Below are 12,622 nucleotides of genomic sequence, written 5' to 3' on the forward strand. Positions count from 1 at the left end.
ATTCTGGCTTTGCAAATATTTACATGTTATTTTTTACATCACAGACCTGAACAGCAGTATAACCAGCTCGATTTTCATTATGCTTAATATAAGTTAAAACAGACAAGAAAAGTGAAATCTTACATATAAGACCCTTAAACAAGACATACAAAGAACTGTTGATGATTCTTACCCATACCCACGCTGTGTTCATGAACATATGATGATATTAAAGGATCAATATCTGTGTATCGAGTAGGAGGTAAGAAGCCTATTAAGATTATGGAGATGTGTTTCTCCTAGCTGAATTAGCAAAAATACTGAAAAGTGGAAAATGTGGTAAATTAGCGAAGCAGACACATATGACTTCCAACAGCAGCAAAAGATGTCTGATTCACACACTGTATTTTATAAGCTAACATGGCATTATAAGACCTGGAAAGACGCTGTAACTGTTAGTCATTAAATACCTCCAAAGGCTAACTAGTAATAAAACAAGTCTTAGTATGTTGAATAAATGATTGAACTTTGGAATTTTTGGCGGACCATTTTTCGCCATTACTGGAGAACTAGGGTGCATTTCAACGTCTTTATGCCTTATTTTAGAAGTTCAGTTCAGTATGTTATGATACCCTCATACTGAGAACTGAGAATGCAGCAGCATTGCTAAATGTAGATCCACCAAGGCAGGAAACAGAGTGGTCAGACAATCTGACAGGTTTTTAACCAGCCAATATTTTAGTCAAATTATCAAAAAAAATTTACTTGGAGGTAAAACTATCAGAAATAAAACCACGAGTTTGGACAATCACAGCAAATACAGTCAGTCAGAGTTGACTCAGAAAGTTTTCTGTAAGGTGTTAACAATGTTAAACAATGATCATTTAGCTTAGAATTTCAACATTCAAATTTATTTTCTCTAAAAGTCTGTCTAATTATGTGATTGATGGGGTATGTTACTCAGTTGGATCAATGCTGATTTATTATTTTATTTATTTTACTTGTTTGGCATGTGTCATTCTTTAACTGTAATGCTGACAGTCACTACATTGAGCAAGACACTCAAACAGTTGAGCTTGGATAGATCCATAGAAAATATTTTTCACTCATGTCTCAACCTTGCAGCGCACTCTGGAGGTGAAAACGATCATTGCTGACTTTTGGTCAGGCTTCATCTATTTCTTACTGAATAAAATGAGATGCTACCTTGTAGTGAGATCAACAACAAACATTTGTTCTGACTGAAAGACACACACATACAGTCTTGGAATATTTAAAGTACCCAGAACATACTAGACCAGTTTTTTTATTTGGAATCTAGGACCTGGGCCGGTGTAGAACGAGGACACGAACCTGGCCAGGAATAACAGACCCACTCTACACCCCTTTCACATCTGATTGTTATTAACAAGTTAATATTAATTTACAAATTGTCAAAACAAAACTTTGAGTCTAACATAATGTACTTTTAGTAGTTCATGACACATATAATCCACCCTCTTTGGAAAATGCATTAAGGTTTTCTGTTATTTCTGACTTACTTATTGAAACAGCTCAACTATTCCAATAGTTATTTCAGCTTAACTAACATAACTAACATGTCTTCACCTCCCACCTCCCACCTCCCAGGGCACTTATTCACGCAGATTTACCGTGGCCACAGAATTTGCTTACAGTGGCTGTTGCACCACACAGTCTGCACTGTCTGATCACAGCCAGGTCTTCATGGATCCACTCAATTATACCACATAATATTAAGTAGAGAGCACAATCCACAAACCCAAAAACATGCACATTAGGCTAATTGGCTACTCTACATTGCCCCTAGGTGTGAGTGTGTGGATGCGTGTTGTTGTCTGTCTTTGTGTGTCAGCCCTGCAATTGACTGGCAACCAGTCCAGGGTGAACCCCTCCTCTCGCTCATAGTCAGCACAGGAGCCCAACCCCCCCCCCCCCCCCCCCCCCCCCCCAAGCATGACGGATAAGTGGTATAGAAAATGAATGAATGATTATTAAACAGATTATAGAACGGGACCCAAAATAGACCTGACTGATCATATTAAATATGAATCTGAAACTGTACACGTCCAGGATCGGCTCTTGAGTCCTGAAGTTCTGGTTTACATGCGAACTACTAGGAGACCTCTACTAGGAATTGCTACCTTTAACTTAAGTGCCACCTGCTGTTTTATCTTGGCATTCACATAAATTATGGTGTCATTTCTTAAATTGGCGGTCTGTTCCGTAATGGTTTCTAAAACCAAACTGCATTAACAGTTAGCTCAGGGCTTCGTTGCCTTAATACATCCTCACAAAACTGTATGACTTTCAGCTTTATTCAATTCAGTGTTGCAATATTACAAACTTTTATTAAAACATACAGTTCATAACATCACGTACTTGAGTGTTAACATTGATCTATGGTTCTATTTGTGCTGGATCATTTATAGCTTTGTTTATTTCTTGTTATTAAGTATTATCTGAATATGGCTAAAATAGAAATTTCAACAGGTAGCATGTACATCAATTAGAACAGACTCAGATCAGAAGCTGGCCTGGTAGGCCAGTAGATATCCGTCATTGTACATGTAGATCTGCTTGTTGGTGGGGTTATAGCTCAGACTGGCCACTCCTTTGGCTACCTTCTCCAGTGGTAGTGCTAATGAGTTGTCCTCTTTGCCTGTTGCCGTGTCAAAAGCGTAGAACACCTCCTCGCGGTATTCGTCCACGTATCGAGTGGCATACAGCACACCGCACACCATGAAAGCATTGCTCACCGCCTTCTTGAACAGTCTCGTCTCCCACGTCTGCGAGACATTGAGCGTCTCAGCCTCGCTGTCCCAAACTAGCCGGCTCGCCACTAGATTACCATGGTTACCAACAGTGGCATAGAGGGCCCATATGCCTGTCTCATCTGCCTCCACATCCACATCACTATTGGCACGACAGTCATAGTAGCAATAGGGAAACTTGTTGTTGAAACCCACACCAGAACCTGGAAGTGTCACCCGTTTAACAGTGTTGCTTTTCAGGTCATAGCGGCAGACATCTGCAGAACGATAGCAATGATAGTACAGCGCTTCACCATATAGAACAGCACTGGGACCCTCAATGCTGTCAGTGTGAGTGTAAGATGGAGCGAAGGTAAAATCCCTGTGTTTGGCAGAGGCCATGAAGTCTTCATAGCTTTGGTACACTCGCAGGGTGTTGCCCCAGATGTGGCTGCTGAGCAGAGGCTGAACCCAGTAGCTATTCTTCTGTCCCTCACTGTCCATCTGGGCCTGTTTGCCCCATGAACCAGAGATGTAGCTCTTACCATATGGACTAACCTTTGTCATGACAGGCTCACTAATGTTGTTGATCAGGCCCTTGAGGCAGTGCCCGCCCGGACCTGAAACAGAGAGAGATGTGAATGGTCTGAAGATCAGGTGATGTGTAGTACAATTTAGAGCAGCGGTGTCCAAAAGTAGGGGGTTGAATGGGGAATAAATTATTTTCACTATACATCCATCCACCCATAACACAATGACACACACACACACCTCACTCACTTACCTCTGAAGTCTTTGGGGATTGATCTGCAGGACTCAGCGCTATTCTTCAGGTTGCGCAGTCTCTCTTTGACAGCCTTCATGTTAATGGTGTCTGACATTTGCATCCTGTCAACATCTGTACGCAGTTTACCCACCTAATATACAGACACACAAACAAACATGGTAACATAAAAATTGAATTTAAATTCACTTTTCAAAGCATTAAACATTTCAAATAACTCAGGCATCTTTCCTTTGTCCATCATATTACTTTTCTTTCTATATTATAAAGTTAGATATAAAGTTTTGAGGAACCTTTCCTTCTTGAGCTGCTTTATGCTCGTGGCATGACACTATGAGCTATAGGCCAGAGACAGCCCTCCCTAGAAGTACTCGCATCCTATATTTAAGCAAAAGTACAACTGCCACACTGAAGAAAAATATACATATTAATGTCCTGCGTGACAAAGGTTATTTAAGTAGAAGTATGCAAGTATAAATAAAAGTAAAGCTGCTCAGTGTGGCTGCAGATGTCCCTTGTGACTCTCATATATGATCTCATTCAATCATTCTGACTCATGGATTAATGTCAAAGCTGAATTTTACCACTGTATTTGGTTGAGATGCAGCTTAGTTTTTCATAAAGTTTGACTTCATGTGACTCATTTAGCAACTTAACAACTTTAGCAATCAATTTAGTGACTTGACCACTTATTCTTCTGTACCTCTTTGGACAGTTTCAGTGTTTGGGCATTGTTTTGCTGGCTGTGGACAGCACCAACATCTGCCTCCAGCTGACTCAGCTCCTGGCCCAGCTGGCGCAGAGACAAGGCTGCGTACAGACCCTGGTTGTGCAGGTACTGGTAAGGCTCCAGTCGGGCTGTCACGTTCTCAACCAGAGTCTGGAACTGAGGAAGAAGCTGGCTGGACAACATCACCTGCAAAGACACACAGAGACTCCGTCAGATACCATTAACATGAAGGCTGTCATAAATTTCATAACTGAATGTGCCTTCAGAATCCAACCTCATATTTTCCATAATTCTAATTTCCATTGCGTACTGACGTGATAAGACATGGAAATAAGTGACAAAATTGAAGAGAATAAAATGCAGATAGTAATCATAATAATCACAGCTATTGATTACAGTTAAGAAGCCACATCCAGCTTGCATAGTGTGGGTCGGTAGCACTGGATGCAGACTGAAGTAAGACCCACACTCATCACTGTAAAATGATGCTGGTGCATTTTAGTTCTCACCTGTTCCTGCAGGTTGATCAAAGATTCTCCACAGGACTGAACCTGCTGCAGCACGTCCTCATACTTCACAGCAGGGAACGACCACAAGCTGGAGTTCACTGTACACACACAAGAGCCATTCTTCTTCTGGCCTGACACATACTGAGCCTGGCCATCATCCTGCAATCACACATGTCAAAACACTGATGGTGTGGACTACAACAAAAGGGAAAGAAAAACAAAGAAAGAAACCCTGACTCTAATGTCATCAGATGCTATTTCTTCTACTTTTATCCTTTCAGTAATACAATATCAAATGTAACTCACTGATGACAGCAGCAGTAGGAGCAGCAGCAGCATGTTTCGAGCTGGTGAAGTGAATAATGGATCGAGGATACTACTGAAATCACCACTCCTCCTCCTCCTCTTCTCTTTTCTACAATAAAGTCAATCACAACATTTTGCTGACTTGTTTTTGACCCGGTGACCCAGTACATCCACTCATGTTGATGTGAAACTACAAATATGTAACTGTGGAGTTTCACATCAGTAAAGGTTGACCAAGAAATTTCTTGTATTTCCCCATCACTTCATGCAGTGGTTATTTCCCCTTTGCAATATTCTCAGTGGCATTTTCTCCTGTTTTAATGATTGTCAAAGTACTATAATACAGTATTTTATTACATAAGTACAACACTGGAAAACTACCTGCACTGCTGAATGTTGATGATAGAGGCATCTGGGGAAAAGTTAAAAAAAAATCATGCACATTAATTCAGTCACTGCATTTCATATTTATACACTGCTCAAAAAAAATAAAGGGAACACTAAAATAACACATCCTAGATTTGAATGAATGAAATATTCTTATTAAATACTTTGTTCTTTACATAGCTGAACGTGCTGACAACAAAATCACACAAAAATTATCAATGGAAATCAAATTTATAAACCCACAGAGGTCTGGATTTGGAGTCACACTCAAAATTCAAAATGAGGCTCAGTAGTGTGTGTGTGGCCTCCATGTGCCTCTATGACCTCCCTACAACGCCTGGGCATGCTCCTGATGAGGTGGTGAATGGTCTCCTGAGGGATCTCCTCCCAGACCTGGACAAAGCATTCGCCAACCCCTGGACAGTCTGTGGTGCAACGTGGCGTTGGTGGATGGAGCGAGACATGGTGTCCCAGATGTGCTCAATTGGATTCAGGTCTGGGGAACAGGCAGGCCAGCCCATAGCAGCAATGCCTTCGTCTTGCAGGAACTGCTGACACACTCCAGCCACATGAGGTCTAGCATTGTCTTGCATTAGGAAGAACCCAGGGCCAACCGCACCAGCATATGGTCTCACAATGGGTCTGAGGATCTCATCTTGGTGCCTAATGGCAGCCAGACTACCTCTGGCAAGCACATGGAGGGCTATGGGGCCCCCCAAAGAAATGCCACAAACCGGTCATGCTGGAAGATGTTGCAGACAGCAAAACGTTCTCCACGGCGTCTCCAGACTCTGTCACATGTGCTCAGTGTGAACCTGCTTTCATCTGTGAAGAGCACAGGACACCAGTGACAAATTTGTCAATCTTGGTGTACTCTGGTAAATGCCAAACGTCCTGCACGGTTCTGGGCTGTAAGCACAACCCACACCTGTGGACATCGGGCCCTCATACCACCCTCATGGAGTCTGTTTCTCACCGTTTGAGCAGACACATGCACATTTGTGGCCTGTTCCTCCTTGCACAAAGGCGGAGGTAGCAGTCCTGCTGCTGTGTTGTTGGCCTCTTACGGCCTCCTCCACATCTCATGATATACTGGCCTGTCTCCTGGTAGCGCCTCCATGCTCTGGACACTATGCTGACAGACACAGCACACCTTCTTGCCACAACTCGCACTGATGTGCCATCCTTGATGAGCTACACTACCTGAGCCACTTGTGTGGGTTGTAGACTCTGTCTCATGCTACCACTAGAGTGAAAGCACAGGCCAGCATTCAAAAGCGACCAAAACATCAGCCAGAAAGCATAAGAACTGAGAAGTGGTCTGCTGAACCACTCTTTTATTGGGGGTGTCTTGCTAATTGCCTATAATTTCCACCTGCTGTCTATTCCATTTGCACAACAGCATGTGAAATTGATTGTCAATCAGTGTTGCTTCCTAAGTGGACAGTTTGATTTCACAGAAGTGTGATTGACTTGGAGTTACATTGTGTTGTTTAAGTGTTCCCTTTATTTTTTTGAGCAGTAGTAAGCAGCAGTTGGCAGTCACTCTTGTTACATACTGCCTCATATATTTTTGGAGTTTTTAATTCTTGTTATGACTTTCACCAGCAAACTCCTCCATTTTGATATTAAATTGTGGTCAATTGTGGTTTTAGATGTATCAAGTGAATAATTATACCCACTGCCAATTCCAGAGAACCAAAACTTATAAAATGGCCACATTTAAGTACTTGGTTACAGATTCTTTGAATTTGATGACAAAATAATAACCCTCATACTGACCTTACTTCTGCGCCTGAACTTCTCCTTTTCCTTACAAAGGTTGGGAGATTAAGAACGTGCAATGTGCTCATCACCCCGGGTCACACTCTCCCATTGCAACAGAAGTGTTGCAACACTCTTACTCCATAGCACTCACAACTTCCCAGTTTGTTAGTTTGATTGTCACAAAATGGAAATTAATAAATATTTGACTTTTTCTTTATCATTATAGAGATGACCTTTTAATCTAATCTGTTGAACAGTAGAAACAGTCATACAACATCATTGGGCTGCACAGAGGTACAGTGTATAGCATTGTCAACTCACAGCAACAGGGTTCCAGGTTTAATTCTTGGTCTTCCTCCAACAATCCCAAAATAATGCTACTAATTGGCTACTCTACGTTGTCCCTAGGTGTGAGTGTGTGCACATGTGATAGTCTTTCCTTGTGTGATGGCTCTGTGATTGACTGGCAACCAGTTCGGGGGGAACCCTGTCGGCTGCAGTCAGCTGGGATAGGCTCCAGTTCCCCACGACCCTGACTGATAAGCGGGATAGAAAATTAATGAATGATTTTACATGTTATTTCCAAAAGGGACATTTATGTTCAAAATAAAAAAGTGACATCCATTATTGTTTTCCCTTTATCGTACAAAACTTCCCTTCCACAAAGAGGATGTGATCACTCAGACGGAAATATGAGACATCACACACAGAAATGCCAAATACACATGTACACTGATTCAGTCACATGCAGAGATTAGTGGGTGTGTTCACAAGCTCAGAGCTACAGATAAAGTCATATCCATACTGTGTTCAGAGTTTGTTTCATTTAGCTCTACTGTGATCCACCATGAAGATGCATGTGCTCGTTCCTCTGTGTGTTCTGTTCACCCTCACCCAACAGGTAAGAAAACACTAAGAAAACAGTCATTAGTATTCTTTATACTGACTTTCATCTACTTCATTTTTAGCACAAATTATCATACACTGGCCATTTTAAATGCTACAGAATAATTTTTTACATGACCTATTTGATATTCTTGATTTCAGGTACCTTCACGTGATAGGTGTGCATGTGAGTTGACTAACACAGAGAAGGCTTTCCCTCATGACAAACTCAGCACAGCGGAGGACAACGCCTCAAAATGCAACAGTAACATCACACCACAAAAGGTATCTCATTTTCTAAGACTATGAAGAAGGCAACTTCCTCTAACAGCTGTAAAACTACAATAATAATAATGATAATAATAATAATAATAATAATAATGATAACTGTAATGAAATGAATAACAATAGAATAAGAGAGAAACCAAACTCCTGTATGTAAACACTGATACTGAAGGAGTCCTGAGTCATGTGCAAACACTGGAACACAGGGTCTACCTGCTCTCTCTGCAGACTCTGGAGCTGGAAAGTCTGCTGTTGGGTTTGGAGAAACGTCTGCCCCAGCTGCAGGAAGATGTGTCCATGCTGGAGAAGGAAGATGATGGAGACCTCTATGGAGTCATCAGCCTGCAGGTGGTGGAGAACGAACTGCTGGAGATTAAGCAGCTCATCAGCAGGCTCCGCAGCACCACCCTGGAACACCAGCTTCTGACTAATGACACCACTAAAAAAGTGAGTGAAAAGCACCAAAAAACACTAAACACTGGCATCATTCAAGCAAATTTGCTGTAAGGATAGACTGATTTTGGTGTTTCGAACAAGACTCTCACCTGGGAGACCAGGGTTTGTGTCATGTGTGAGATCAAATCTTAAATGAGGACTATGAATAAATCTTTGTACATTTGCAACTTGCATACAGGCAAGATTATTAGCCAATCACAGCATAGCAGGGCAGGGCTAGGCAAAACTGTCTTGGGGGAAAATAAATGCAGGGTACACACATAATTAAATGCTTGGAATCAAAATAATAAGGAAACAGATTAAATAAGAAGGAAACAGCTGCTATTATAATTAACTTAGACGCTTAGATGATGAACTTCTACTTCTTGATCCTAACCATTGACATACATAAATAAAACACACCTGCACCTCTTTCCACTGCAGAAAAAACAAGGCCAAAATATTCAGGCAAAACAGCTTTATCAAACCCACTGTTATCTACAGACAGAAAACCTCAGCAACTAGCTGGTGAAGAGTTGTTCCTATTTTAAAAGAGCAGCTCAAAGCAGAAGTGTAGATTCCAGTGCTCAGGTGGCCAGAAGCATAACTCTTTGAAATGTTTCATATGCAGTCTATTTTCATCCAATTTATGTTACAGACAGTATCTTTTGACAAATGTTGGTATGTCTGTTTTGCTGCTGTCTCTCAGTTGGAGGACCTGAGAGTAGAGATGCAGGAGCTTGAGACATATGACACCATGCAGGTGGTGAAGAGACAACAAAACAACCTGCGTCTCAAGAAAGACCTGGACCAGTGCAGGAATGGACATCAGAACATCCAGTCCACTCCACTCCCAGGGCAAGGTGAGATTTTGTTTTTCTTTAACTTCTCCTTAGTTCCAACAAAGAATGAAGAATGTTTTTGGTTATGTACCAATTGCTTTTTTCAGTATAATTCACTTATGATAGACTTTGTAGCTAAGACTTAATGTGGGGAATACATGAACAGTGGGAAGACCCCAGCATCAGTGGACACCTCACACAACCAACTTACTCTGCATTTACACATTTATTTCTTCATTGTTTGTTCATTGCTCCATTTCATATGTTCTCTGAAGGTAACTGTCCGCATGGTAAATTTCTGAACGTTACCGGGCCAAGGATGTACACAGCAGGAGAGTACCCTGGCTCCTACAAGTATGGAGCCTGGGGTCGTGATCCCAAACCAGATGTTGGGAAGGAGAACTGGTATTGGCTGGTAATGTTGACTTCCAGTAACAAATACTCCAACTACATCCGTCTTTACTCAAGTCTGAGCGCGCTCATTGTTGGGGTGAGCACACCAGGTAAGGAACTCTTGTGTTCTAGTTTTAAGTGTTAATATTGGAAATGTACAATATTTCAGCTCTGTGTGCAGGCTTGTGCAAGTACTGATCAACAAGAGAATGTTCTTACTGGCAAATACTGTGTTTGTTGGAGACCATTTTCAACCATGGATAATAACACACAATGAAACTCAATAGTTAGGGTTAAATTTATAGTCCAAACAATATTGGTTTGCCAGATGTATTTTTTCTTTATCATTAAGAAAAGAGAACAATACTTAGTCTTTATTGCATTTTCTCCTTCACCTTTTCGTCTTCTTCTTCTTCTTCTTCTTCCAGGTAATGTCCAGATCAGCCCCTCTAATCCAACCACCAACACCGTCCAGGGTCCAAATACGGTGCTGTATGGAGAGGCTTTGTACTACAACTGTTACAATCAAGATTCTGTTTGTCGATTCAACCTGACCACCAAAACTGTAACCACCTTACAACTTCCAAAAGGCACCAGGTTTGCTGCTTCATTATCTGGATGGGTCTGCTGATACCAGATTTAATGCAGATTTAACATCTTGTTTCTACAAAAACAAATAAGTAAATAAAATAACAGAACATGACAATTGAATTGAATTGAAATCTGAACGACTGAATCAGGTGACAACTGAATTGAACTGAAATCTGAATGACTGAATCAATCTGTGGAAAAGATAATTTAAAATGATATTAAATGTAAAATTATGAATGTTTACATTTTCTAAATAGCATATCTTGACTAACACCTCATGATTGTATACTTCTGTGCACCACTCATGTTGCAGTTTACTTCCATGTTTGTCCAGCTTAATGTAATATATGTAGTGAATGACAGATAGCTTTGTCACTGCTTTGGTATAACAGCAGTCACATGAAATTCAATATCATCAAAACCAATGTATTTGTGCTGTACAATAGTTCCTGAGTTATGCTGTTGAAAAATGGACAGAAACCATTGTGATGTCACAGTGAAGTTGACCTTTGACCTTTTGGATATAAAATGTCATCACTTTATCACTTTATTCTGTTAGACATTCGTGTGAAATTTTGTATTAATTAGTGTCTCAGGTTGCAGTTAACTTAAAATGTGTTTTGTGAGGGCAGAGTGACATTTGGTTTCCAAATTCTAATCAGTTCATCTTTCCTCTTTGAGTGCAGCCGGATGTTTGTTTGAAATTTGAGGAAATCCTCTAAAGGCCCTCCTGAGATATCCAATTCCAACCTGAATGGACAACCTGAAAACATAATGCCCCTGGCCACAGGTGTTGGCGGTACTGAGATTTAATGAGTAAAAGAAAACTGACATCTGGATAAATGGTTTCAGAAAGAAAAAAAGTGGTTTCATTTTAAAAATGAAATCATCAAATTAAATAGTTTTGTTCCTTTTTTCTTTTTCAGGTTTAACTCAAAGGGTAACTTCTGCCACCTTGATGAATGCTACCCATTCACTGACCTGGACCTGGCAACAGATGAGTCAGGTGTCTGGGTCATCTATACCACCACCCAGGACTTTGGCAACTTGGTGCTGTCCAAGGTGGAGGAGGGGGAACCGATGACACTTGGCCAAACCTGGTACACCTCAGTCTACAAGCAGGCTGTGACCAACACCTTTATGGCGTGCGGTGTGCTCTATGCAACACGGTATGTCAACAAAGACATGGAGGAGATCTTCTATTCTTTTGACACCACGACAGGCATGGAAAGGTTTAACATTGGTATCTTCATCAACAAGATGTCAGCCAATATTTATTCCCTGAACTACAGCCCTGTGGACCAGATGCTACATGCCTACTGTGACTCCTACATGGTTTCCTATAAGGTTTTGTTTTCATGAAAGCACAATGCTGACAAATCCACAAAAGCCTGCATTTTCATTAATAGTGGCCAGCACAAACAAATAAAGTCACATCATAAGCGTGGACAAAAAGCATTAAGGAGATGTGAAATTACCTTGCATGTATATGGTACACATGGTAAATTTAGATGCTAATTTCAGCATAACGTGCATTGATATTGTACTAATTCTTTTACGACAAAATTGAGTCATGTGACACACATACCACAGTACTCTGCTATTATCAGTTTATTTTCTTTCTCTTCTACTGTTTTTATTTAAGTAACCCTGCATCTTGGGAATGTAAAGGTCTGGTGGGACAATAGGGTGCATTCAACTCTTTAAGATATGATGGTGTCTGGCCGTTCAGGGCTTTATATGTGAGGAGGAGAATTTTAAACTCTATCCTGAATTTTACAGGTAGTCAATGTACAGAAACCAGTACAGGAAAAATATGATCTCTAATGCTTGTTCTTGTGAGTAATCGCGCAGCAGCATTCTGGATTAGCTGGACAGACTTACTGGGGCAACCTGATAAAAAAAAAAAAAAAAAAAGTTACAACAATCCAACCCGGAAGTAATAAATGGATAGAGTC

At 40.9% G+C, this 12,622-nt stretch overlaps 2 protein-coding genes across 4 annotated transcripts; one reads left to right on the forward strand and one right to left on the reverse strand.

Moving 5' to 3' along the window:
* Positions 1–2,297: 2,297 nt before the first annotated feature.
* LOC124062607 (olfactomedin-like) lies at positions 2,298–7,670 on the reverse strand. Of its 3 annotated transcripts, none has more exons than XM_046395506.1 (7): positions 7,555–7,670; positions 5,461–5,491; positions 5,080–5,188; positions 4,774–4,932; positions 4,238–4,450; positions 3,535–3,667; positions 2,298–3,370 (listed from the first exon to the last, which is right to left on the reverse strand). In XM_046395506.1, the coding sequence occupies exons 3-7, from the start codon at positions 5,110–5,112 to the stop codon at positions 2,523–2,525; spliced, it is 1,386 nt and encodes a 461-aa protein (XP_046251462.1). In that variant the 5' UTR covers positions 5,113–5,188; positions 5,461–5,491; positions 7,555–7,670; the 3' UTR covers positions 2,298–2,522. The 3 variants fall into 3 exon arrangements, with proteins under 3 accessions (XP_046251462.1, XP_046251464.1, XP_046251463.1); XM_046395508.1 differs by lacking the exon at positions 7,555–7,670 and adding an exon at positions 7,249–7,460; XM_046395507.1 differs by lacking the exon at positions 7,555–7,670 and adding an exon at positions 5,791–5,829.
* Positions 7,671–7,982: 312 nt separating this feature from the next.
* LOC124062609 (olfactomedin-4-like) lies at positions 7,983–12,126 on the forward strand. Its single transcript, XM_046395511.1, has 7 exons — positions 7,983–8,134; positions 8,281–8,403; positions 8,632–8,850; positions 9,548–9,701; positions 9,956–10,183; positions 10,502–10,670; positions 11,591–12,126. Exons 1-7 carry the CDS (start codon positions 8,081–8,083, stop codon positions 12,024–12,026), a joined length of 1,383 nt encoding a protein of 460 aa, XP_046251467.1. The 5' UTR covers positions 7,983–8,080; the 3' UTR covers positions 12,027–12,126.
* The last annotated feature ends 496 nt before the right edge of the window (positions 12,127–12,622 follow it).

The sequence above is a fragment of the Scatophagus argus genome, chromosome 7 (assembly GCF_020382885.2).
Source record: "Scatophagus argus isolate fScaArg1 chromosome 7, fScaArg1.pri, whole genome shotgun sequence".
In the NCBI taxonomy this organism is placed as follows: Eukaryota; Metazoa; Chordata; class Actinopteri; family Scatophagidae; genus Scatophagus; species Scatophagus argus.

What these genes read in the sequence shown, in the direction of transcription:
- LOC124062607 (XM_046395506.1), bottom strand. Translation starts at nt 5,112, where the DNA reads ATGCTGCTGCTGCTCCTACTGCTGCTGTCATCA. An exon ending in TCCTACTGCTGCTGTCATCA is followed by an intron (nt 4,933 to 5,079) that starts GTGAGTTACATT and finishes GTGTGATTGCAG; the next exon opens with GATGATGGCCAGGCTCAGTA. An exon ending in CACTGAAACTGTCCAAAGAG is followed by an intron (nt 3,668 to 4,237) that starts GTACAGAAGAAT and finishes TCTGTATATTAG; the next exon opens with GTGGGTAAACTGCGTACAGA.
- LOC124062609 (XM_046395511.1), top strand. Translation starts at nt 8,081, where the DNA reads ATGAAGATGCATGTGCTCGTTCCTCTGTGTGTTCTGTTCACCCTCACC. An exon ending in GTAACATCACACCACAAAAG is followed by an intron (nt 8,404 to 8,631) that starts GTATCTCATTTT and finishes CTCTCTCTGCAG; the next exon opens with ACTCTGGAGCTGGAAAGTCT. An exon ending in TGTTGGGGTGAGCACACCAG is followed by an intron (nt 10,184 to 10,501) that starts GTAAGGAACTCT and finishes TTCTTCTTCCAG; the next exon opens with GTAATGTCCAGATCAGCCCC.